The 26,395-nt window shown below is 39.6% G+C and overlaps 3 protein-coding genes across 4 annotated transcripts in view; 1 reads left to right on the top strand and 2 right to left on the bottom strand.

Annotated features, from left to right (window-relative positions):
- The first annotated feature begins 304 nt into the window (after positions 1–304).
- Positions 305–7,519, top strand: LOC129456998 (E3 ubiquitin/ISG15 ligase TRIM25-like). Its single transcript, XM_055228367.1, has 3 exons — positions 305–699; positions 5,214–6,005; positions 7,175–7,519. The coding sequence occupies exons 1-3, from the start codon at positions 314–316 to the stop codon at positions 7,443–7,445; spliced, it is 1,449 nt and encodes a 482-aa protein (XP_055084342.1). The 5' UTR covers positions 305–313; the 3' UTR covers positions 7,446–7,519.
- A 1,420-nt stretch (positions 7,520–8,939) lies between these two features.
- On the bottom strand, positions 8,940–12,074 carry LOC117384667 (tripartite motif-containing protein 16-like protein). The gene is made up of 2 exons (XM_033981822.2): positions 11,983–12,074; positions 8,940–10,990 (listed from the first exon to the last, which is right to left on the bottom strand). Exons 1-2 carry the CDS (start codon positions 12,057–12,059, stop codon positions 9,925–9,927), a joined length of 1,143 nt encoding a protein of 380 aa, XP_033837713.1. The 5' UTR covers positions 12,060–12,074; the 3' UTR covers positions 8,940–9,924.
- Positions 12,075–14,015: 1,941 nt separating this feature from the next.
- LOC117384668 (homer protein homolog 3-like) overlaps positions 14,016–26,395 on the bottom strand; it is a 31,246-nt gene continuing 18,866 nt past the window's right edge. The window contains exons 7-10 of one of the 2 annotated variants that reach the window (XM_055228370.1): positions 23,224–23,380; positions 18,926–19,033; positions 17,981–18,061; positions 14,016–17,079 (exon numbers count right to left, since the gene is read on the bottom strand). In XM_055228370.1, coding sequence (XP_055084345.1) covers positions 16,894–17,079; positions 17,981–18,061; positions 18,926–19,033; positions 23,224–23,380 — 532 coding nt within the window. In that variant the 3' untranslated portion in view covers positions 14,016–16,893. The remainder of the gene's footprint in view (positions 17,080–17,980; positions 18,062–18,925; positions 19,034–23,223; positions 23,381–26,395) is intronic. The other variant, XM_055228369.1, reaches the window with a different exon arrangement.

Raw genomic sequence — 26,395 nt, 5'->3', positions numbered from 1 at the left:
TTTTGTGTATTATTTGTTATCTCTTAATTACTCTTGAGTGAGTTCATGTGCTTCTAAATTCCTTTGAGTACACTACCACCAGTGTCTCTAAGTAAACCATCCTGTTTGTTTGGATGTAGAAGTTCTCTGGTTACACAGGTATGAGCACACGTCCTCAGGGGGTCCATTCAGATGAACCCATTGCTCCTCCCCCCTGCTGCTGGCCCCACCCACTTCTAGTCACACACTGAGAGGGCAGGGCTCACAGACTCACAGCTCATGTGGAGAGGATGTGTAGTCTTCAGTGTCTCTGCAGCAGCTCTGGACATTGGACATGTCTCACCCTCTTGCTTGTCCCATCTGCCTGGACTTCCTGGACAGACCTGTGACTGTGCCCTGTGGACACAGCTACTGTATGCAGTGTGTGCTCCGGCACTGGAATACAGAGGGGGACCGAGAGGGAGCACAAGAGGGGCCCTGCTGTCCCCAGTGCAGGCAGAGGTTTGACCCCCGACCCCGATTGGCTCTGAACACTGTGCTGGCTGAGCTCTCAGACAGAGAGAGAGAGAATGAAGGGAGAAGAGGAGGGAGAGAGAAGAAACTGAGAGGAGGAGCAGGGAGAGAGAGGGAGGAGAGAAGAGGAGAGGACATGAGAACCACCTTAGACGTGTGGACACTAGAGGAGAGGACACACCAGGGAACAGTCTCTGAAGACCACAGGTACTATGCTATGCTCTTTATTTTGTTTAATATTCAGACTAATCATGGAGTATATCTCCCATCGAATGCATTACTTAAGGTGTTTAAAATACTGCCCTACAGAGAAAAGTGCAGTAAGTGGAATTTGTCAAGTTAAGACAAAAAAACACCCATTTTATTTGGTGAGAAAATGCAGTAGCTCTAATCTGTCGTGAGATATTTTTATTTTAAATTTGCAGTAATTTCAAAATTCCTTCATAATATATATATATATATGTTTTGGTGGTTTTAGGCTTGAGTTCTATTGTTCTATTGTTTCTGTCGTCACATAAGGAAGTTTATGCAACTACAAAAACAAAGGGATCAGAGAGACTGGAGGAAAGGGGATGCAGACGGCCATCCTGGGAACAGGGAATACTGGGTGAAGAACTTGTCTGATCGTGATCTTACCCAGACAGAGAAAGAGGTACTTTCTAAAGGGCTGAACTTCTCTGTAACATCCAACCAGATCCCCACAGTGGACTACATTAAAGCAGCAGAAACGGCCATTAGAAACAATAAGCTTACAGAGGCAGAAGGTGGTGACCTGAGACTGAAAGTAACAGCTGCACTGAGCAGCACCAAACTCCTCCCTCTAACATAACATCAGAGGAAAGGAAGGACCACTCTAGAAAAGGACCACAGCATCAACATTTTGCCAACTGACAAAGGGGGATGCACCGTGATCTTGAACTCAACTGATTACGAGGCTAAAATGAACAGTCTCCTCTGTGACCCTACCAGTGAGTACAAGAAGAAAATCATAGACTGCTTACAGAAGCTGGAGAAGGGCGGAGTCATTGATAGACAGCTGTATTACAGACTCTATCCTGGTGATTCCATTCCTTGTATCTATGGCCTCCCAAAAAATCCACAAACAAGGAGTACCCCTCAGACCCATTGTATGTAGTGTTGATTCTACCACAAACAATGTGGCCAAACATCTGAGGACCATCCTGGCTCCTCTGGTGGGCAACACAGAGCACCATATTGAGAACGCAGCAGAATTTGTGAGCAAAATCAAACATCTCCAATTTGATTCAGATGAGACCATGGTTTCATTTGATGTGACCTCTCTTTTCACTTGTATCCCCACATCAGTAGCGGTGGAGGCAGCAAAGAGGAGACTACTGCAGGATACTAAGCTAAAAGAGAGAACTAAACTGACACCAGACCAAATCTGCAAACTGCTGGAAATTTGTCTGAATACCACATATTTCCAGTTTAGAGGAAACTTCTACAGGCAAATCCACAGCTGTGCCATGGGCTCACTGGTCTCTCCTATCATGGTTAACTTATTCATGGAACAATTTCAACAGGAGGCATTGGCCTCATTTCCAGGCACTTCGCCCACACATTGGTTTCGATATGTGGATGACAACTGGACCAAAATCAACATTCAAGATCTGGAGCCCTTTACTGCACATATTAATGCTGTGGATCCAAACATCAAGTTCACACGGGAAGAAACCAAGGAGAACAAATTGGCCTTTTTAGATTGTGCAGTAACAATAGGAGGACGGCGACTCCAGGTAGAAGTTTACAGGAAGCCTACACATACGGACCAATACCTGCTATTTGATTCACACCATCCACTGCAGCACAAACTCGGAGTGATCCGGACACTACACCACAGAGCTCAAGTGGTGCCCACAAACACAGTGGGAAAAGTAAAGGAGGAGCAACATGTGGAGAAAGCCCTCCCTGCTTGTAGATATCCAAAATGGGCCTTCAATAGATCTAAGAGAGCTAAAAAAAAAAACAGGACAACAGGGAATCTGAACCTAGAAGGAGAGGTGTTACCATCCCTTACACTGCAGGTGTGTCTGAAAAACTTCAGAGAATTTTCAGACAGTATGAGATTCCTGTCTTTTTCAAACCCACAAACACTTTAAGACAAAAACTGGATCACCCAAAGAACAAAACCCCGAGCCATAAACAAAGTAATGTAGTCTACTCCATCCAGTGTAGTGAAGAGTGCAGAGAGCGTTACATTGGAGAAACTAAACAGCTGCTCCATAAGAGGATGTACCAACACCGGCGGGAGAGTTCCTCTGGACCCCAGTCCGCCGTGCATCTCCATCTCAAAGCCACTAACCACTCCTTTGAAGATAGTGAAGTTCAGATCTTAGCCAGAGAAAAGAAATGGTTTGAGAGAGGAGTTAAAGAAGTTATTTTTGTTAGGAAAGAGAATCCTTCCTTAAACAGAAATGGGGGCCTGAGACATAATCTCTCCCCCATCTACAACTCCATCCTCAGACCCACAACAATGAGAACAATAGCAGGGTCGTTAAGGGCTGAATAGGGTAGTTTCAGCTGAAACTGGAGACAATAGATTTTTACAGTTCTAGTGTAGTTAGCCCCTCCCTTCAGATAGATATAAGGCAGTGGCCACCAGCAATCTGACCAGAACTGAAGAAGTGGCTTGGATGAGCAGCGAAACGTCTTCACTGCTACAACGATTTGTCTATTTGGCAGATTTAAACTTAGTCTTTTGCTACATACAGTCCAAATAGTGAAATAAAACATTAAAAAAAACAATTTACCTCCCTTTTCAAAGTATAAATGATACATTTTAATAATGTTCTGTCTCATTGGTGATGGGCTGCTGCTGCTGAAAGTTCACACCATCAATGGAAGCACAAGCTAAGCATGTCCTACAAACAAATGTATTTTTTATTTATTTTTTGTCTTTTAAATTATTCACATATTTGTTTATTTTAAGTATAAGTATATAGTTTTAAGTTCATATATTATATTTCTATATTTTCAGGTATTTTTGATTTATGATGAAATAACTCAGCACTATAGCACTTTTACCCACAGTAGTGCTTTTACTGTCATTTGAACATTTGGATGTTGTTGTTATCATGTTGTCATCATGACCAGTCCATCTGTCTGTTTGTGCCCAGTGTTTGGTGCAAAACTCACTGCAGATTACATAAATTATGTAGAAGATGCCTTTTTGTTAGCTTCATGATTGTATATTCCTCAAGAGGAGGAGCATCAAGAAGCTGGGCAAAGCCGGAGCCCGAGACTTGATTTACGAATACAGCTCTGCCTGTAAGCTCCTGGAGATGGCTTTGGGACCAGAGCCCACAGAGTTCCAGAGGGACGCCATGAAACATCTGAACATGCGCCTCAACGCCTCCAGGAACTGGCCCAGAACTGGACTGGCCCGACTCTTTCCAAAATTGGACAAGCCCAAGAAGAGTGCCTCTTAGACAGCATTCTTTAAGGGGAGTCACTTGTTTGGGAGGGTGAGGTAGAGAAGGTCAACATCATCTGGAGTGTGTTTGACTGCCATCCAGAATTTCTACTGCTGTTCATATAAAATCTGCAACTCCTTTTCTACCATGAACCAACGAGGATTGCACCGTCTCACTTAAAGGACACAGCACCTTTATTCAAAATGCATTGAAAAAAAAGATTAAAAATACATTTCTCTCTTAAACCATGTAACATTTCTGGTGTAGGGCACATGACCTGCATAAATGCTTTTTAAGGTAAATTCTAAACAATAAATGCTGCATTGGGTTTGTCTGAATCCGATGATGTTTGCAGGAATTTTTATCCTTTCAAAATGGCTTCTTCATTAAAAACCCGTTATGACCACACCCTGAAATGTATGTAAATTCATGTATGTACATTTATTCACAAGTCCACGACAAATAGATTGGCTTTTATGATTTTTTTTTTCTTTGATAAAACATGAAAGGGGCCGGTATAGAGCCATCTTAAAATAGAGCCTTAATTTGCATGTAGTTACATCCAGCTCAGAAATGTGCACATGCACGCCATTGGGTTCATTCTAATTTGTGAAAGGTATAAATGTCAAATTGACATTGTTGAAAACTCTTCATGACCACAGCCAAAATTTGATTTAAAATATAATTGATAACCTTATATTGCACGTGTTTTTTGTGTCTTTTGGCCAAGTTTGGGGTGTTTTGGATGAAAACTGTTGGAGGAGACGTCAAAAGATTATGATGAGTGATTTTGTCAGTCCCAGGTTTGATCTAATATGACCAACTTCCTATAGGGATTAGGGTTGGGCCATAATATCATTTTTACATGTCTTGACGTGACCTATTTCTAATGACATTTCTGATGACATTTATGTGGAGCAATTTAAATACATTTTTTAGGTGTTTTTTTTTTTTTTTTTTGTTTCCTCAGGGTCTTCACTTCACTTAGTCCTCACTGAACTCTAATTTCAGTGAGCACTAAATCTGAATCTAAATCCACTTAATTGTTTATATATTATCATTTACTGCTTGATTTTTGTGATTTTCCTCAAAATTGTACAAATCCAATATTGTGAACGACTCGCCCTCCTCTCACATTCATGCTCGGGCTTTAATAAAGCTATGGATGGTAGCTTTAACACCTAAATGAGAAGGTCTGTGTTTGGTGGGAAAAATGTGTGAGTTAAATTCTTATGTTGTTATGTGTCATCTGATCAGGTTGTAAATATTAGCTCTGTCTCATCTCAGGTGTGAGCGTGAGGAGGTCCTTCAAAGAGAGGTCCTCACAGCTTTGCAGACCACAGAGCAGCTCCTCCAACATCTCCTTTGCCTGATAGAACCAACTTCCTCTAAGCTACAGCCAGGGACCCAGCCGCAACCTGCAGGACCCACAGAGCCCCAACACGGACCTCCAGGACAGACCCAGCCCCAACAGGGTCCTTTAGAACAGACCAAGCCCCAAGGACCTTCAGGACAGACCCAGCCAGGGACCATTAGCCAGCTCCAGCAGGAACATCCAGGGTGGACACAATCAGGGACTAATACCCAGCCCCAACAGGGACCTCTTGGACAGCCACACCTGGACAACCTACACAGATCCTACACCAACCATCTGAACTACAAACAGTCCTTAACCTCTTTATACCCCCCAGGATTCCTCACAAACATCTCATCTGCTCTCTCTGAATTCCAGCAGAAGCTTCAATCGTATATTAGTGACGAATGGACATCTCTTCCACAGCCAGTACCAACTCCCCTTCCACGCACCAGAGAGGAACTGCTACAATACTCACGTTCCATATGTCTGGACTCCAACACAGCTAACCCCAGAGTGCGCCTCTCCCAGGGGAATACGCGGGCCATCCTATCGCGGGACAACCAGAACTATGGTCAGCACTGGGGCAGGTTCACAGACTTTGCCCAGGTCCTGAGTGAGGAGAACCTGAGTGGAAAGAGTTATGTGGAAGTGGAGTGGTCTGGCTGGGGGTTCTACCTGGCACTCGCCTCCAAGAGTGTCCCGCGGTCAGGAAAAGACAGCAGGTGTGTATGGAATTTTGACCCGGTTTCAGAGGTGACCTTGATTGAGTTCTGGTTTAGAATTGGTTCAGTAAAACCTTTTCTCAAATTTACTCCTCCTAGTTTATCCTGCCACAGTTATACCTGCCCGTGCCACATTATAATAACAACACTTTAAAGAGCCTGTGTTTAAAGTCATGAGTGAACTATGATACAGTTTTAGCTCCACTCACTTAGTTCTTTCTGCTGGTTTCCCATGAGTCTTAGTGACAATTTGACTATTTGTCTCATTGGATAAAAAAGGTAAGCTTCAGTCATAGTCATTACCTGAGAAAATGCTATTTAAATTGAGTATATTATATTTTACAGTCTCATTTTTAAAGAGGCTTTAACCAAACAACACATAATGTAAAGAGCATTTATCTTGACAAGAATTAATTCAAATCAGATACATTCCCTTTTCTTTTAATAAAACATGAACAAAGGCCTAATTCATAACGTAGAAAAATGATTCAGATTAAATAAATAGGAGGAGTTTGAGTATTAACTGGGTAGTTACTAAACTAGAATCATTCAGAATAAAATATTTGTTCATTATGAATCAGGTTAGTGCATGATTTATTAAGGCATGTTTTTGTGTAAAGTCAGTATTAAGTGTTACCCATAGTTCTAGGGGTTGGAATTTGTTTACTTCTGGCTTAAACCCTGTTTATTCCTGGTTTCAGGTTTAATTTAGACCGAGCTCAGACTTGGCTAGTCTTTGTTTTGTCTTGTTGTACAGTATTTTACATTTATAGGCTATTACTTAAGATTTAGTTTAGCTGTTTTTCAATAATGGTTTTATTATAAACCCTCTTTAGACCAGGTTAAACCTAGTTCAGCCCTGGTTTAGTCTTGGTTTGATCCTTGTTTAATTTTGATTTAGTCCTAGTTTACTCTTGGTTTACTCCTGGTTTAGTCCTTGTTTCACCCTAGTATAGTGGTGGTTTAGTCTTGATTAGTCAGAGTTTAGTCTTTGTTTATCTGATTTAGTCCTGATTAAAGCTAGTTTTTCCCTGATTTAGTTCTAGTTTAGTCCTAGTTTGGTTCTGGATTTGTCCTAGTGTTTGCCCTGGTTTAGTTCTGTTTAGACTTGATTACTCCTTTTTCCATCCTTATGTAGTTTCCTTGTAACTGGTGTGTTTGTTGTGCAGGTTTGGGTCAGGCGATCGATCGTGGGCGCTGCACTGTGAGAAGACTGGCTATGAGCTGGTGCACAGAGGACTTGGCCATTCTCTCTCAGGTCCTCGCTCCTCCAAAGTGGCTGTTTTCCTGGACCAGACCGCTGGTCAGCTGAGCTTCTACAGTCTGACCCCTCACCTACACCTGCTCCACACGACCAGCACAGGGCCCATGCAGCACCTGGCTCTGGGGGTCCACCTCTACTCTGTGGGGGATTATGTGCACTTCTGTCAGCCTCAATAAGGGACACAAGTTTCTTCATGTTACAGTGAACTAGCCTCAGTGCTAGCTTCTCCTGTGACCACCCAGCTGGCACACTGAGCGATTTTTGAAATGTTTTTTGAGCTCAGTTTTTATTACCATATCATGGGATTTTAATGAATTGAAGTGCAGCATGTACATTTTAAAGGACAGACGTTAGGGATTGTTGGATTGTCTGAAATGACATTCTTGTGACTGGTGTGAAAACCAGGACTTTCAAGATCTAGAATCATTTCCATTTTTTACAGACTCACATATTCTCAATAGTACAGTGGATAGTGTCTCTGCCTGTCACGCAGAGGCCAGTCGTGTATAGTGAGTTGGTGCTGAGTGAGGCTGATGTGTTTTATGTATTGTCAAATGTGTAGATTTGTGGTTGGGTGTATCATGCTGTTGGGGTCGCTGCTGCACAGAGGTGGCACACTCCTGACCCACAAGCTTGAGAATGTCCTTCTGTCCGATATCTGATTAGAGGTGGCCAGCAGCGCAAGACCTGTCCTCATGTCTTCAGAGGTCCAGTCTGGACACTAGACAAAGAGGACTTAATGGCAAATGCTGAGGTGTGGGTTAACAAATAAAATATAATAAATCAAGCTCTGAAAACAAAAAAGTAAAATCCCTATTTCTGAAAGGTACTGATCTTTTACGTGACTTTAGCTGAGGCTCAGTCACTAAAAGTGAACCTGTAGCTGTGTCAGCACCAACAGAGGCAGCAGCAGTAACGGGGAGGAGGTGGCAGTTGTACAGGAAGGATGGTCAGAAGAGAATTGGGCACCAGATGGCAAGGGCACGTCGATCTGTGGATTCTGTGTTGAAAAAAAAAACAAAAATACAAAGTGTTTACATCACTTTTACTTGAAACAATGTTAGAAAACAAGTACTATTAGAAAATCTTTTACCTGACTTTAGCTGAGGCTTAGTCATTGAAAATGAGCCTGTAGCTCTTTCAGTCAATCGTGGCAGCTAGAATATTAAAAGTAGTAGAAGTATGGTGGCAGTAGTAGTTGTAGTAACATAGGTACCAGCAGATGTAGTAAGCATAGTTGCAGTAGTACCAGCAGGTGCAGTCGTAGTTGTAGTAGGTGCAGTAGTTGTAGCAGGAGTAATAGGGAGGACAGCATGGCGAGGAGAGAAGCTAAAGAGCTGGGGCTGGACTGGCTGTGATGCTGCAGCAGGGGAGGTGGATAAGGATGGAGATGTGGTGTGTTCAGTGTTTCCTGCCATACCTCAGGAGAAATACCTGACAGCACCTTATTGATAAGTTGTTTATGAAATAATTTCTCAAAATGTTGATAAGCCAGTCAGAAAGCAGACATTAGTCTCTCATTTGGGTTGCCGTTTTTTAATGAATTAATGCTAGTGTATCCCATGCAGTATATGCTGTCCTTATGCTAAAAATTAGTTTAAAAAAATGTTTATGTCCTCTGGTTCAGGTTCAGTCGTAATTGTAGTACCTTTATAAATAACTGTAAGAGGCAGAGTGTATCAATATGACAGGAATTCAGTTTAATTAAAAAATAACAGCAGTGCTCTACCTCCCTCTGCTGGTCAAAAATTAAACACAAATTCACAGAAAGCCTTCTTTCCAGAACGTTATATAAACAGCAAAAGATCGATTTACATAAAAACATAAAATTAAGAATAATGATAAAAACAAGCACAACTGACAGAGTGACCATTATCTCCCCTCATAGTGCCAAAAACAAAAATGCTGTTATAATGTTGTTATAATTTGATTTGAACACAAAATAAGAATAAAAATATAAAAATAAAACATATTTAAATACATTTCCATTTTCATCAAACACTATATATTTGTGTATTTTACTAATTTTCATTTAAGGCTAAAAAGAAAATGCTGTTAGATGGTAGAATTTTTGTATTTTTTTACCCCCAATTTATGGTATCAATAATTACGCTTATTTTATGCTTTAAAATCTTGCTGCCTTAAAGGGCCCATATGACATTTTCTGATCTATGTTACAATGTTGTTTTCTTGTCACAAACATACCTGGGGATGTGTTTTGTTTAACATACAAACCCTGTATATTTAGGCTGAGTTCTTCTCTCAAACGGAAAACACTCTGTTCCTCCTTGTGATGTCATGTGGTAATACAGGAAGTGCTCCACTATGTTTTTAAACTCAATACACCTTCACTAAAATCATTTGGATAAATGCAACTCTGGAATTGCAGTTTTTACAAACCAAAAGGTAAATGGTAGCCGTTAACTACTACATGACATCACAAGGTGGAATGGAGCATTTTGAGCTTTGGAAATGTAGACAGACTAATAAGAAAGGTTTACTCAAACATGAGGGAATGAAACTAAACACAACTCCAGGTATGTTTTTAAAAAGGTAAAACATTCTAACATCACTTAAAGCTCACAGGAGTCAATTTCACATAATATAGGACCTTCAAAACATTCATAACTACATTACTTTCCACCACTTACTTTTTTACAGTAAATTGAAGCTCGCTGTGCTCTCATTGGCCCATAGCCTGAGCCCCACGTGTAGCGGCTCTGAAAACCTGAAGACCACTTTACGAAGAAGCACAACTCGATCTGTAAAAATGCTATAAAAACACAGAATTCCTGCTGCATAATCCAAGTACACGCCAATTCTCTGTGAACTTAGGAATTTTACTTTTGTTTTGACGCCATTGTACATGAAGGAGTAGCTCTGTTTAGTACAACAGAGTGCCCACGATTTTTCATTGGACCCAAAAACGCATTCATAAGAGTTGCCTTGTCTTTTAATACTTTTCAATGCTAACGCTACATACACCCCTTCGCCAACCCAGTCCACTTCAAAATAAGATCTTCCAGGTAGGCTTTCTCGACTCAAAACTTGGGGCCAGTGCGTAAAGCGCTCCGAATTTTGCGAATACGTTTGATGCTCGCCTGTAAAAATCACCTTTTGATTGTTGTTGGAGAGTAAAAGCATAGTATGAGCCGTGTTGGGATCTAAAGTTAAGCTCCGGGAATACTGTAAGAATTCTGATCGGATTTTTGGTTGCAGTTGAGGTTTGGAGAGGAGAACTTCAGGAATGGTTTGTGAGATTTTCAAAAAGTCTTCGCTCAACGTTTGCTGGAGTTTAGATGTAAGCGATGCAACAGCGGTGGGGAAATCGGCAAAGTAGCGCAATGTGCAGGAACAAATACGTGGAGAGGAAGGAGGGATTTTGATTTTGAGCGGTGCGGAGTTGTCAGGTAGGTTGTCCAAGTCAAAAAATTTCACTTTGAGATCCACAATCTCTTGTTGGAGTTTTTCTTGATGATCTTTGATGCGCTGTTGCTCAGACTCCTGTTGTGTTTTGATTTGTTGCGTGATTTCGTTAATTTGTTTCTCCATCACACTAACAAATTGTGTAAAATTGTTCCAGATGTCAACCAGTGCTGCATCTGCAGAGCGGCCGATGTTCTCATGCTCTTCTTGGAGGACTTTCAGGTCCCACTCTCGGTCCTGGATCTGCTGTAGGATTTTCTGTTTGCTCTCTTCAACCTCCCCCTGCATCTTAGTCCTGTTGACAGAGGAAGTGATAGAAATTTACAACAACATATTGGAAAACAATTTGGTTTATCTAATAAGGAGTAGGGCTGTCAAAAGTATTGAAAATCAGATGCTAGTCGATACTAAAACTTATATCAAAACTACTTGTAAGAAATTTCACCAACTGGCAAGAGGGTGAGAAATGAAGCACTCCTTTCCTGAGCTCCACCTTGTCCCACCTGGACTATTTAAGCCTCCTCAGCCATTGTTCTCCCTTTCTAACTTGTTTATTGAGATGCTAATCCTAATTTAACCCAGAAACATTTACTTCATTCCTGTCAGAAGAGTTTGTGTTAGACATATGACTTATGTAGGCCTGTCACGAATATTACTATATCGATTTATCGTTCAGCACATGATCATTTTTGGGGTCAATATTTATCGTGGGTACTTTTTATTTGTACAAGTGGGAAACTTTTCTATATGATTTGAGCCAAAAAGAGTTGAATAATAATGTATATGATAAAAGTGTTTATTCAAAGCAGCTCATGTTCATTAACAAAAATGTACATATATAATTGTTTCTTAGGGGGAACTCCTGCTTGTTATCGGCATAATGGAATTCAATATCATCATTTATCGTCCATATTTTCTTCACCATTATATTTCGTACTGAAGAGTTTAGCAACTGATTTATAATTTTAATTATAAAGTTAATGTAACCTGAAAGACAAAAATGAATAAATATTGCAAAAAAATTGGGTATTTTTAAAAGGATGGGCACAAAAATGAGACAAACTACATCATATTTGAAGGAGCAGTGCAAGAAACACAAATGTTCAAATCATTTCAACATTTCTCACCTGCCTTTGTAGATTTACTCACAGTAGGAAGAGTAACCAAAACTTTTACTTCAGTAAAAGTACTGTTACTTCAATAAAAATATGAATAAAAAAATTGGAGTAAAGATCAAAACTACTACCACGCGCTTTTATTTAGCAGTAAAACTTATCCCGTGTTCACCTGCGCTCGTGTGCTCTCCTCTCACTGTCCTGCACACAAGAGACGTTGCTGTTTAATGGTTCTCGTGGTTCCGCCATGTTTTCGCCTTGTTTTTGAAACCAGAAATGAGGAATAAACAGTTACGTTTATGCAAAAACGAAACTATTTTTCAGTTCGTTCCGTGTTCACCGCTCCAAGTCCCGCCCACAAAGGGGAGAGAGCCAATAGGAGAGTAGCTGGCTCTATTCTCATTGGCTGTCTCTCCTCAGTGAGAGGGGTTTAGAGCTGAGGGCGGGATGAGTTGATGAGTTGTTTTTCTAAATAGTAAAAAAAAAAAAAAAAAAAGCAATATTAAAACAAAATAGTATCCCATGACCTATTACACCTTGCAATAAAATTAAATAATAAATAATTCTAAAATTTCCAAAAATATATAAAGGGCCAAATTCTGTAGGTCAAATAAAAAAGGGAAGAGGAACTTAAATACATCAATGAACCTTTGCTAAGTATAGTGAAATGTCTGTCAAAAGATTTGAGGTTTTGAGGAGGTAAGAAAACAGACGCGCCCCATGTGGTCCCGTCCAGCCGTCCCGCCCTCTCCTACAGGAACATTTAAGCCCAGGAGATGGGGCCATTGGACAAAGGGAAATTAAAGCGGGAGTACTACACTTCTATAGGGTATTAACTGGTAACACATGTATATATTTAGACCCCATGTCACCTTTTATTGTTTTGAAAATGCTATATTCGCCGAAAACAACGTAATAAGTTTCAGTTTAGGTTTTGATTCTCTGAGTATCTCCCTCCGTTTGCTCTCCATACTAAGTCACTCCCCCTTCAGAGCATTATCACAACACAATCTGTGTGCATCCCAGAGAGCCCAGGCGAGATCACTAAAATACTCAAACATGCATGGATGACATCTGAAACCTCTTCAGGCATGTTTTTGACGAGGGAACAATGTTATGACATGGTAGAAAGGTCCAAAAAGATGATTTTGCATAATGTGTCATCCTTGTGGGTTGTGGGTAATGCATTAGTCCTAAATTTACTCACTTACATAGCCTTATTTATTATGTAGAAAAAGCACTTTGGCCTGTATTTTATTGGTTTCAGTTTCATTCATTTTCATTTCTATGGCTGAGTTACGTATGACATTACAGTAAAGGGCAATAACATTTAATACAGAGTAATGTTGTTGTAATACAGTGAGTTCTAGTCACTAATAGAAATGATTAGGTTTGATATTTGACAGTTTACCTTTTAGAAATTATTTTGTGTATTCCATTCCATAATCTGAAAACTACCAGTTGAGTAAATACAAGCAGAAGTAACATTAGGCTTTTTTACACAGGTTGAGCTGGTCTTTCTGCCTCAGCCTCTCCATTTTCACTCACTGCAGCTGGAAATCAGAAGAGAGGTATATTTTTAGTTCTTTGTTTGCTTTGAAGTAATAAATATAGTCAGTTAACATAAAGTGGTCCTCAAGCTGTACTTTGGGTCTGGCCGGGTCTACAGGGGGCCAAACGGGTGCATCAACCGCAGTTAAAAATGTTTGCACCCACATTTCAGGCACCTAAAATAATGCCACTTAATGGAAGCCCATTATGCTTGCACCACTTTGAAACATGAATGCACCCTGTCAGTTTGGTCTGCACCCAGGCTTGCATTCCTCCATAGGCATGCACGTAGTACCCCCCAATGTGACGTCACTGCAAGGTATCAACTGTAGGATTTATATGGGATCAGCAGACATAAGTTAGTGAGTTGGCTGAAGATTTGGTATTGTGGTGTTTATATGTGAAAAGACAAGTATAATCTATGTTTATACAAATACATTGCACATAAATTCATAGTAGTTCTTTAGCATAAATAGGAATTTTTGCATGAACTTCCGTGCAGGTGTAGTCCTGCGTGTGCAGTCTGGGCCAGATGCATAGAGATACGCAATAGTTTTGAGAGGTCTATACAACATTTTCATCTTATAATTCGTTTAAGGAAAAGTCGCAAGAGCAGCAAAGTAATTTATTAGCTAAAATTACAGTACAGAAGATCTACAGTTTGTGAGCCACTGAAGGTAGCGTGGATATGACACAAGACATGTCATGTTGTTTGCACTTAATACAATTCAACCAAGTATTTTATCACAGGCATTAATTTAAAGCCACAGTATGTAACTTTTCAGCCAAAAAATTTACCAAAATAAAAGTATATTTTTTGTTGAACTTATTGCATGCAAAAACTTGGAAAAACATTTGATGAAAATTAAAGTATAATGATGTGACGAAAATATTCATATGTCTCAGACCAGACATTAACATGTGTGGAGGCTCTGTCTCCATCCTCCAGGAAAGTCTTTGTCTTACCCGTCCTAAGGTGTAAAAGTTCATTATCTCATGGGCGTGAAACAAAAGTCACTGTTTTGAATTGTATGTAGCTTTGTCATTCTGGTATAAATACTCAGAGGTCAGGTGCTTGGGGGGACAGAAGGAAGTGAAACTAAGGACCGGGGGAGAGATGCTCTGGGGGGAGAGACTCAGAGACACTTGGGAGGGTGGGAGGCTACCAGTCTGAGACCAGGCCAGGCCCGGGCCTTGTCCTGTCTGTATCTGCTGTAACAAAGAATAAACCTTTCTTGTATTTCAAAACTCACCAGGCTTCACAAATGGATTACTTTTCATCTAGAATAGTAATATTTCCACAACAAACACAAGTCCTTATTCTGAGCAGACGTGTATCCCCACAGCTCAACATTACCATGGAAATGTTCCTTTGGCTATAATATTCCACAGTATGGCATAAAACATATCCATCTCCATCGAGTGTGTTTTGAAGCATGGTTTCAACTTTCTGTTAGAATGGATTCATGCAGGTGACATAGCAACTCCAGAAAGTTACATACTGTACCTTTAACTAAACCAAACCTGCACATAATCTTGAAAATGTCCAGAGTGTAGTTGTCTCAGTGCTGTACCAGTTTTGAAATGATACGTCTTGTTGGCATACTATAACCATTTGGTCTTTGGTGTCCCATTTCACATTAAAAAGCTCACGTCAGTGGTCCATGCCTTAAAACTAGATGCAAACTATGTTCTAGTAGTGAAGTGAGCTTGTAGCTGCTAAATGATAAGTGCAAACATAAGGCTTTATGAAGGGTTACAAAAAACCTCAACAATTATGTGACGTTAATACTGTGCCCCCTTCTGCTCAAGTGTAGACTCAGTGGTTCTTATAACAGGCCTAATGTTTGGAAAGTAGAGTCTCCTTTAGCATACAAAGACTATGGAGCTCAACAGTCCCGCTTCAGTTCTAGAAGTAAATTTTCTATACATTTTTCCCATATACCAAATAAATGTTAACATTAAGAGTTCAAAGGCATTGTGAGTCTAACCAGCCATGTTGGAACAAATAACCATAACATGGTTATTTTAAGTCCACAAAGCACATTTAAAACACAAAACTCAACAAATATATAATAACTTTGTGGTTGATAAAGTTTTATAAACAGATTTTAAATAAAATTATAGGGCTTTAGTTACGACAGAGCTTTGAAACAATGGGAAAAATGAATGAGAAAGTTACTTCCAGAACCAGGTGCCGTCACTGTTCGGCTGCCGATTCAAAGTCCTGAGACAAAATGCTGACAGGGACAATTCATTCAGACCTTAAATTTTGATGGTGCAGAACACCAACTTCCAATTCTACAAAAAAGTGTGATTCATGAACAGAAGGCGGCTTTCTACAGTGGACGTTACATGTTCAAGCTGCAAGGCCTCCCACCGTTTATACTGACAATGTTTTATACAAAGATGATATACAAGCACCAGGAAATGATTGGCAGTTTTTCCTCCATTAAATTGCCCATGGAAAGAAGCACTTCAGTACTCTGAGAACCAGAATCTCAATTGATACTTTGCAGCTGACGTCATCAACATTCCCTGGGGGTGTGATGCTAACTACGGCACTGCTCTGTCTGAGGCTGTTTTAGAGTTTAATCTAAGTTTTATTTTAATACAATCTGACCATAAAGGGTTAGTTGGAACTACAAGAGATGACTTGATTTGTGCTGTTAAACAAGTTCCTTTTGAAAAAACATTACAGTCACAAGCTAGCTAGCATTAGACAACAGTTTTTCAGTTTGTCACTCTCATTTTTGTGTTGAAAATTAAACACCTAAACAGGACCATGAACGCCCGTATTGATCACAGGCTCCTGAAAAAAAAATAATAATAATTTTTTGTTTGTTTGTTTGTTTGTTTTCAGACTGTCTTAAAACTTTTTTGGTAGTGTTTGTTATTGCATGCATTGTGTCAAAATACACATACATGTTGAACACCCCCAGTGTGATGTCACTGCAAAGTATCAATAACCACAGTTCAGCACTTCCCTTTAACTTTAATTATTGCATTGAATGTTGATAAAGCGGCATGAGATTTGATGTTCAACCATGATTTAAAAATAACTCTTTCATCAGTCCCTCTAACCTATGACCTCAGATAATACTTTACCTATCTGTAGTAATGTAATAGTAGTAGTAGTAAAAAGGAGTAGTAGTAATGGTAGTAGTGTTGTCATGATACTAAATTTCAAATTCAATTTCGATACTAAGGAATACTCACCAATACCACAATGATAATACCACAAACTTCTTTAGACAATAGAATGTGATTTTTAACATTAAATGTCATCAGTTTTTCTTAGCTTTTTTATTACCATGTGGTTTATATCTGTGTAATCCTTCAGACATCCAGGAAGGTTTCATAGTGGTCCTATGTGTCTTATACTTGTTCTGATACAGCTCAAGATCATTCTAAAGCTATTCAAGAAAGGTTCATTTCCATCCTGTGAATGTGACTTTTTTAGTATTGATAGCTGCTCAAATGAGCATCTAGTTTCAACATTAGTTTCAGTATGGTTTCATTAGCACTGCTCCTATTTATTGATGAGCTTGTAGAGATTCTGGCGCAGGTCATTCAGGTCAAAAATCTTGATGTCCAGGATTTCGATGGCTCTTTGCAGTTCAGTGTCCATGCGGTCGCGCTCATCCAGGGAGTTATTCAGGCTCTGCTCTGAGTTCTGAACACGCCGCTCCAACTCTGCGTTACGCATCTCCATCTCCTACAGGACAAAGGCAAAGAGGTGATACTTATTTCCTGTTTTTTCTTCATTTTATTGTTTTTTTGGTCTGTTTGGTCACCTAACATACAACCTGTCGTGTAGAAAATCTAAATTGTCCAATCTGTACCGAAAGATGTTTTCCAAACCTGATTTACATAAGGGTAAACTCCAAAAATTTGACAAAATTAAAATTTATAAGCACATTTTCTGTCAGTCCTAGTTTACTCAAGTACTAAATAAGATATAAAATCCCCTTTGTCTGTGTAATTCTGTCAACTGGACAAAAATTTTACAGTGAACACATTTGGCTGCTCATTCAAGCAGCTTCTTCACTTGTGCTAAAATAAATCAATATTTAAATATCAGGCAGCAAATAGCTAGTTACAGATGGATAATCACAGTGATTTACACCTTTACTGTGATGTAAGTACTTAGCTTCCCCATACAAATGCTTTTTTAAATACACACAAGATTCCTCCAGATAATTACCCATCCGTAACTTGCTGCTTGATTAAATGGTTAAATATTGATTTATTTTAGCACAACTTGGCTAAATCACAAGTCACAATAAATGGAGCGCAAGACCAGATCTGCACTTTTTGGACATCTAGAACTAGCCAGGCTGCATGGAAAGGGTCTATATCGTTAAGAAAAGCATATTATCACATTCTGAATACAATTTTTATCATCAGATGAACCACCCCTAGTTTAATATCTTCCAAGGCTTAGTTACATGAATTGTTATTTAATGATCTCACATCAACTACAATACATAATACATCAAACTTTTATAGTGCTTTTTGGACCCTCAAAGACGCTTTACAAACAGAACTACATGAGTTTATGTGAGAATAAAGCAGTTTTATAGTAAAAAGGGGATGATGCTTTAGCAGTGATTTACCCGGAGCCTGTGAATGGTCTGGTCGCGTTCGTGCTCGATGTCATGGTACTCGGTCTTCTTACTCTGTAGAATGTGGATCTCCTAAAACAGAGGCCTGGACATTACATTTATGACTATTGATACTTTGCAATGACATTATGCAGGGAATGTTCTACATGTAGCTATAAAGGTGGAATGTTTAGGAGTGACCATGACATAATGCACATAATATCAAACACTGCCAAAAAAAAGTCTGTCTGAAAACTCAAGAAAAAAATGTAAAACTGATTTAAACAGCACATTTTCTGGAGCCTGTGGTCAATACAGGCGCTCATGGTTCTGATTAGGAGGTTGATTTTCAACAAAAAAGGGGAGAGTGACTAAGTAAAATCTTTTGGCTAATGCTAACTAGACATAATATTCATGCAGTGAAGTCTTTAGATACACTCTTTCACTCAACGCTTTTGTTCGTCATAGGTGATAAATTTAAAACTTATCACTGTTCACTCCATGAAAAAGTAGGTTGGCCATCGTTTTCTGTCAGAAGAGAACAACACTGTAGGAAATGTATTTATAAGGGACTTCTTGATCTGTCTGAATATCTCACATGTTTGTTCTCTTATGATTGTCATAAAAACTGGCCACACTAAGTGAAAAGGGAAAAAAGCTTTGGTTATTTTGCTTCCCAAAAATGGAATACATTTCAAGGACATGCAAAACTGGACACATTGGTGCCACTAATGCATTTTAATAATCTGGTGATAAACATTTATAATAACACCTGCTATTTTCCATGTTTTAAATGGACCTATGCAGCTATTTGTGTTTTGTTTTTTTGTATTGTTCTGTATTTTAACAGAGAGCACGTGAAAGAGAGAGTCTGGCACTAAAATTGGGTTCTGCTTGTATAAATAAAGATAAATGATAAATGAAATGAGGCCCTCCTCTGCACAGACTAGTCCTGACCTCATCCTTGGCCTTGAGCAGAGCTTCCAGTTCCTCCAGAGACTGGGTCAGCTCGTCCTTCAGGAGATCGCTGGGACCATGGCCTCCATGTGCCTCCAGCTCTGCCACCTGCAACATACAACAGTGTTATTGTTGTAGATAAATGTTAACAGCCCAAGAGTTGAAAAGAAGAGACATGAGACCTAACAGTTTATTTACATCAGTACAGGACCCAGTACCTGGACACATGAGCCCTCAAGACATTACGATAATGTTGTCCATTCTGGCTATGCTTCTGTTGTAGGGAGTATTATACCCCTGATGACACAGGCCAAGATAAGAACGACTGAGCTGGCAGTGAGTGAATTTTTCAAATTTATGTCAAATCTGCATTTCACAGAGGTTAGGGTATAGCAATGCTTGTTTCTCAAGCAGATTATCCAATTAAAAAGCAGAATGAGCCTCTCATGAGCCTAATGTGAGTTGTCAGTTTCAATGCTGAAATTCATTGGGTTTAAACCTAAAAGGAATGGTCACTCTCTAAACCCCAGCACCTGCAGCCAATCATGAATCGGTGCTAGTGCAGCCTCTGCAGTTCAAGGAGTGAATTCTGGAGGTTCTGAGTTTTCACATGAGGCCTGTCCATGTACTGAGAATGAGAAAATGTCCTCTATTGGTGGTTTTCAGATTCTAAAATGTGATGATATCATAATCTCAGATGGAGGCAAGAGCCAGTTTTCCTAAGGATAACACTGTACTTTGTCATGAAATATCTTGTCAAAAGTGAAATTCAGAAATGTTATTTTACGTCCAGCACTAATATATAATTTATAATATATTATTTATATTAGTGATTAGACCCTAGAAGAATTACAACAAAAGTTTTAACAATATTCATTTAATCTGCCCCCTATCTGTATTAAACATTATTGGCCTGTACAATCTAGTGATGTCATCTGAAACATAGCAGTGTGCAAGTTAATGCACTGTACTTGATTATAGTTCCTCATTTTATCCAGTAGAGCACAGGTGACATAGAGCACCTTTAAGAAATGTTGGAGTGGTTTTGCATCAGGCTTGAAATAAATCTGGATTCAATTTGGATCCTTAACTGTGCATTTGTATTTTAATGTAGTGGTCTAATCAATCCTTGGTTAATAAAATGTCCCCTAACTGAGTTCTGTCATTCCAAACATTTGGGCCTGGCCCTGTCAGCTCTGCTTTAATCCACAGCTGAGACTTGTGATGTGCCATTTGCTCTTTTGAACGATATCTTAACCTGAACGACTGGAACCAGATCAAATTTATATATATATAATTTGCATGCATTTTTACAGTGATTGACACTGAACCAACAGCACAGAAGCAGAGCAGGTGACACGAGTGAGAGCTTTTTGCAAAACCAAACAAATTTGACATCATAGTAACAGTTTTTGAATTATTATTATTATTATTATTATTATTATTATTATTATTATTATTATTATTATTATTATAATGCAGCATTTTCATAATTTCAAAGGGTAAACAAAACTCCCACTCTCAGTTTGAACCATTTTAAACAAATCTTAGCCTTGGCCATTTCTCTCTGTGATTAGTTTGTACATAAAATGAGTTCTCACATTGGCTTCTGTCATACAATTACATATAAAAAGAGCCAGTCTTTTTAACGGCTGTTTTAAATGAAGTTATCCAAAAGATTTGGATCCCAAAAAAGAGCCGAAAGTCCCATCACTAAGCGAGACGCCATGTGTAAAAGCACATCTCACAGTGACTCAACAACAAGACCAGGCCTGTTCAACTTCACACTTCCATTTGTCAAAAAGAAATGAGGAAGAGGAGGAGAAGGAGGTGGAGGAGGAAGACAAGGCAAGGAAAAGACAAAGACAAGCAGAAGTTAGAGGAGGGAGAGAAGGAGGAGGAAGAGCAGGAGGAGGAGGAAGAAGATGCAGAAGAGAATGAGAACAAGGCAAAGGAAGAAAGATGAGGAAAAGAAGGAAAACAAGGAGGTGGAAGGAGAGAGAGAGGAGGAGGAGGAAGATGAAGAGGAGGAAGGGGAGTGGGAGGAAGACGAGGAAGAGGAGGAAGACAAGGAGGAAGAGGAGGGAGAGGGCAGGAAAGTGAAAGGAGAGAAGGAAAAACAGGAGGGGGAGAAAGAAAGACAAGGAAAAGGAGGAGAATGAGGAGTAAAAGAATGAGAGGTGGAGGAAGAGGAGAAAGGAGGGAGTGTGAGGTGGAGGAGGAGGGAGATGACGAGAGTAGGAAGAGGATGAGGAAGAGGAGGACGAGGAAGAGGAGGGGGAGGAATAGGAGGAAGAAAAGGAAGAGGAGGAAGAGGGGGAGATGAAGGAGGAGGAAGAGGAGGCAGAGGAGGAGGAGGGGGAGATGAAGGAGGAGGAAGAGGAGGAGAAGGTGGCAGCTCCCTCTGTGATTTCTCAGTTTTGTAAGTGGGGCAGTGAAAGTAGGATACGTCCTACAAACCTCTCTCCATCTCGCACCACCCTTGAGACGTGAGCCATTTTCTGCCACCTGGACCCTGCATGTGAAGAGTGAACACATGCAAAACTCCAGTCCTCCATAAATAAGATAAAGTGATCAATAAGTAGCGATTATAGAGTGGATCAATGTCTAATTAAACATGGTTGTTCTTGTGCGCCCCACGGCCCTATTGGCTCCACAGATGTGTACTTAAAGCAGACCTATTGTGCTTGTGTCTGTTTTATAGTTATAATCTTTGACACCCGTGTATGATTATGTTCAAATTTGCACAATTTAAAATCGTAATATTGCTGTAAAATGACTTAATCAAAAAAGTCGGCTGACTTCCGTGTTAGAAAAGTGCAGTGCCCAGTGGGGCTGACGTAGCTGTAAACGTCATCACATAAAGAGTCGGCACCTCCAGTGTATAGTTACAGATCACGCTAATGGGCAGCAGATTTTTTTTCCATTTGTACTAAAATGATTATGCGACGCTGCCAAATCCTACGTATATCACCAATTAAGATTATAAAATTTAAGAATGAAAAATAAGTGATTAAAGATTGCTCAAACATGCACAAATCACATCAAAAACAACCTCGAGAGGGTAAATGAGAAGGCGAAACAACTATAAAAAGATTAAAAGCTTAACATATGTCCACCAGTATAAAACTTACTGGCAAGTGATTATTGGCAGCACAGTAGCGAGGTAATTTCAATCTATGACACAATCATGCATGAGTGCGCAGCCTACGGCATCGACTCATGTTACATTTACACACATAATGGCAATGGAGGAGACCATGAGCTCGTGTTGATGAACAGCATTTATACCAGCTTAATAATACAACAGCTTGACATGTTTAAACTTGTTATGATTCATTTTGCAAGCTCCTATTTTCACTCTCAAACTATTGTTGTAGAAATTAGTCCAATGTAATGCAACCAGCCATTGTTTGCCCTACTAGCAATATAGTAAAACATCACACGCAATAGGCACGCACCACACTCATGAAACTGAGGTCACTACTACAGATACATTAATCTAACTTCTTCATTTACCATATAGCTTTAAGCATCTGCCGATACTCAGTATCAACCGATGCCAGTGCAGACACTGAAAATAGTCTCTGCACTGGTATTGGAATTTATTAGCTTTAAAATTGGTTTAGCAAGGAGTGGACGCTTTGCAACTCTGTCAACATTTAGTATTGCTTGCTATTATTGTTATTAATGTTCATATCTTGATTAACCGACACAATCCCCAAATAAAAACACCAGGTTAATATAAATATTTTAAGACCAAAATGACAAGCCAGACAGCAGCAGTTATACAGAGAGAGGTGACAGTTTTAAGTCGATGGAGCGGGAATCACATTCACGCTCACTTCCTATTTGGAAAGCGGCTGCTAGCAGGTTAGTCACAGTTCATGATGGTGACACAATGCACAATTAGCCAAAAAAGTTTTTAAATAATAATAATACAAAATAGATTTAAACAACACATTTTCAGGAACCTGTGATCAATACAAGCGTTCATGGTTCTGTAGGTGTTTTAATTTGAACAAAAAAGTGAAGGCGACTAACTGAAAAACTTTTGGCTAATGCTAGCTGTAATGTTATTTGGGGGACTTATTTAACAGTAAAAAATCAGCTCACTCTTTGTAGTTCTAATCAAGTCAGTCCTTTATGTCCGACTGTGTTAAAATAAAGCTCAGACTAAAGTCTAAGTTGCCTAACAGAGCTACAAACAGAGCAGTGCATTTGGTTAGCTTCACATCCCCAGGGAATGTAGATGACATCAGCTGCAAAATATCAATTGAATGTGACATGTGACTGACCTGGTCCCGCAGCCTCTCAGTCTCCTCCTGGTAGGCTGCCAGCTGTTTCTTCCACTGCTCCACATTAGCGTTAGCTTCATGTAGCGCTGCCACTAGTTTAGAGTTACTGTCCTGTAGAGAGAAGAGCTCCGCCTCCACGTTCATCTCACAGATTGACCTGAGCAAAACAAGCATCCAAATTTATGACTCAAGTGTTTGGCCATCAGAGAAATAATCTGCAGATCAAAGATGACCTATGAGACCTACACTACCAGTTAATACTGCTTTGCTACATAATTTCATATATCTTACGTCATATATGTACTGTCTTCTGTGTGTATCTAAAATGTAGTAGGAAGTAGTAAAAATAAAGAAAAAAAAATTGAATGAGAGGTGTGTCCAAACCTAATGTATTTTGTATGACTTCACTGTTGCTATAATTTCATAAAGTGTGTGAAATTAGCAGTGGTTCGGCTTATCACAGTGATTACTATATCAATTTTTTGTTCAGTGATTAAAGATGGAAAAATATATTGTGGGGCTCAATATTTATCGTGTGTACAGTTTCGTCGGCATGAACTAGTTTCAATATTACTGTTTATCGCAATATATCGTTTTATGAGTCTGGTCACTACTCCCTTCGTCGCCCCCCGAGCTAGGTTCAAGCACGACCGTCCAATCAGACAACATATATTTATTTAACTGAGAATTTTAATTACAAAAGCATTGTAGGCTATGTGATGATGGAAAAGTTATGTTTTTTTATTTTTATAAACCTGATGATGATTATTATTGACTGACCTGATTAATGGCTGAATGATGTATTATGCAGTTTTATTACAGTTTATATCATGTTGTTGTGTGGATGCGTCCTGTGGCTCCCTCATGGATTCACCAGCTAATAACTCGGGCAACAGTGGCTCAGTACAGTGTTTGTCCACTGATCCAAAGGTTGTAGGTGCAAATCCCACCCCTCGACATAAACATCATTGGTTGAGAGGCCAGATCCACTGACCCACAGGTTGGCGGCGTGATTCCAGCTCCCACAAATGAATGCTGTCATTGTGTCCTTGGGCAAGACACTTAACCAGTGTCTGTGTACACTGGTGTATGAAAGTGTGTGAATCGGTGAGTGGTTCTTTGATGTAAAGCATGCTGAAAGTGAAAAAGCGCTATATAAAAATGCAACCATTGACCATTCATTTGTTTCATTCACACAGGTTTAGCACACAAACGCTGTATATTTAGGTTGAGTTCTTCTCTCAAACAGAAAACACTCTGTTCCACCTTGTGATGTCATGTGATAACAGAAAATGCTCTGCTGTGTTTTTAAACTCCATAAATCTTCCCTAGAATCATTTGGAAAAAATTTCAAACTTGGAATTTCAAATCTCTAATGAACAAACGGTAAAACAGAGCTGTTGAACTTGAAAACTACCACTTCATGACATCACAAGGTAGAACAGAGCATTCTGAGATTTGGGAATGTAGACAGACATAATAATAAACTGTTACTCAAACATGTGTGAATGAAACAAAACATAACTCCAGTTATGTTTTTGATGATTTTTCATTCTAACATGGCTTTAAGTTTGCTCAATATAGGACCTTTAAATGCAGTAAGTACACAGGTTTTGTCCCGTTTTCTATTGTTACAGTCACTTAAGAGGCTCTCTGATTAAAGCCTTAAAGCCTCACTCACTATTGTACCTCTTTTTTTTTAAATCCACTAGAAAGGACCAGCCACTTTGCTCTTCATTCACATTTACTTCCATGGCAACGTGTTTCCATAGCAACCGGAGAGAAGCTTTTAGTTGAGTTATCAGACGTGGGCTGAGGGACTGAAGGACACGGCTTGGGTCCATGTTTGAATGAGTCAGCACTTTTTACACTGTCCTCGTCTCCTCTGCAGACTCGCTTACAACAAAACATGACCTTTTGAACCTGGGGTCAGACAGGACATGGGAGCAGGACAAACAGGCTGCAGGGAAATTGAGTTCTCTGGGTCATTAAGTTTGTTAAGGTCTGTCCATCCATTTTCTTCCACTTATCCGGGGCTGGGGCACATCGGCAGCAGTCTAAGCAGGGACACCCAGACTTCCATCACCCGAGACACTTCTTCCACTTCTTTCAGTGGGACGCCAAGGCATTCCCAGGCCAGCCGAGAGAGACATATCCTGGGTCCCTCCCAGGTTTTGTTAAGATGCCAAATAGTAAAGCATGCACTAAAGTAGCTCTGAAGTCACAAAAACAATGTAATCTAAATATTAAAATCAATATCAGTTTCCATCAATGCAAAAGTAGAATATTAACGGCATATTGTGCTTGTGTCTGTTATAGAGTTAGATGGCACCTGTGGATCATTATGTTCTGGACATTTTAAATCCCTATATTCATCAAAAGCACTTGATAAAAGAAACAAGTCTGTTAGAGAACTGCAGTGCCCAATGGGAGCTGACGTCCCTGTTAACATCATCATAAAAACACCAAATACAGGTGGCACCTCCGATGGATAGCTGCACATCAGACTAGCGTGGAGCTTTTTTTTTTCATATCTACCAAAATGACTACGCAACGCTGCTGAATCATACACGCATCACCTTAACTTTTTGTTGACTACTATTTGGCTTGCATGCTTCACACGAGCTTTCCATGGTAGCTATTCAGAAATGTGCTCCTCTGCAGTGTACACACATGGTTGTAGTTAGATTAAAGTGCGTTCAATGAGTTGTGTTTGCATTTTGACTTTGAGTGAGAGAGAAACAAATACAAAGTTTACACAGCCCTGACAAACACAACGACCAAATGGAGGTTGTTTTGGTGAGAGATGAGGGGGTGCTGCCGTGTTGGTAGGGATGTCAAGATTATCAGGTTAATTGATAATCTTGATTATTCAGGTCACAAAGTCAAAAATTACAATCGTAACCATTTTAGAAGCAAAATTAAATCATTTCCATTCAGTCTATTCTCCAAAAAAGTACAGTTCATTCAAGTGTTTCTATCTTGATTTTTATGTGACAATAACTTTTCTTCATTGTTCAGAAAGTTTGATTTCATAAACCAGGTTAGATAACGAAAATGAACACATAACAAATTGTAATGAACTGATATTTAGTTCAGGGTTGGCACCTTTTGTGTTGTTGTTAATGTAACTGCTTTTTTATGTGACACTTTGGTTGTTATGCCGACAAGT

The sequence above is a fragment of the Periophthalmus magnuspinnatus genome, chromosome 17 (assembly GCF_009829125.3).
Source record: "Periophthalmus magnuspinnatus isolate fPerMag1 chromosome 17, fPerMag1.2.pri, whole genome shotgun sequence".
In the NCBI taxonomy this organism is placed as follows: Eukaryota; Metazoa; Chordata; class Actinopteri; order Gobiiformes; family Gobiidae; genus Periophthalmus; species Periophthalmus magnuspinnatus.
The sequence above is the reverse complement of the archived record's forward strand: the minus strand, read 5'-3'. Positions and strand labels throughout refer to the sequence as shown.

Coding starts and splice junctions, on each gene's coding strand:
- LOC117384667 (XM_033981822.2), bottom strand. CDS start 12,059: ATGGCGGAACCACGAGAACCATTAAACAGCAACGTCTCTTGTGTGCAG. Junction 10,991..11,982: donor AGGAGAGCACACGAGCGCAG/GTGAACACGGGA, acceptor CTCTGTCAACAG/GACTAAGATGCAGGGGGAGG.
- LOC129456998 (XM_055228367.1), top strand. CDS start 314: ATGTCTCACCCTCTTGCTTGTCCCATCTGCCTGGACTTCCTGGACAGA. Junction 700..5,213: donor ACAGTCTCTGAAGACCACAG/GTACTATGCTAT, acceptor GTCTCATCTCAG/GTGTGAGCGTGAGGAGGTCC. Junction 6,006..7,174: donor CGGTCAGGAAAAGACAGCAG/GTGTGTATGGAA, acceptor TTTGTTGTGCAG/GTTTGGGTCAGGCGATCGAT.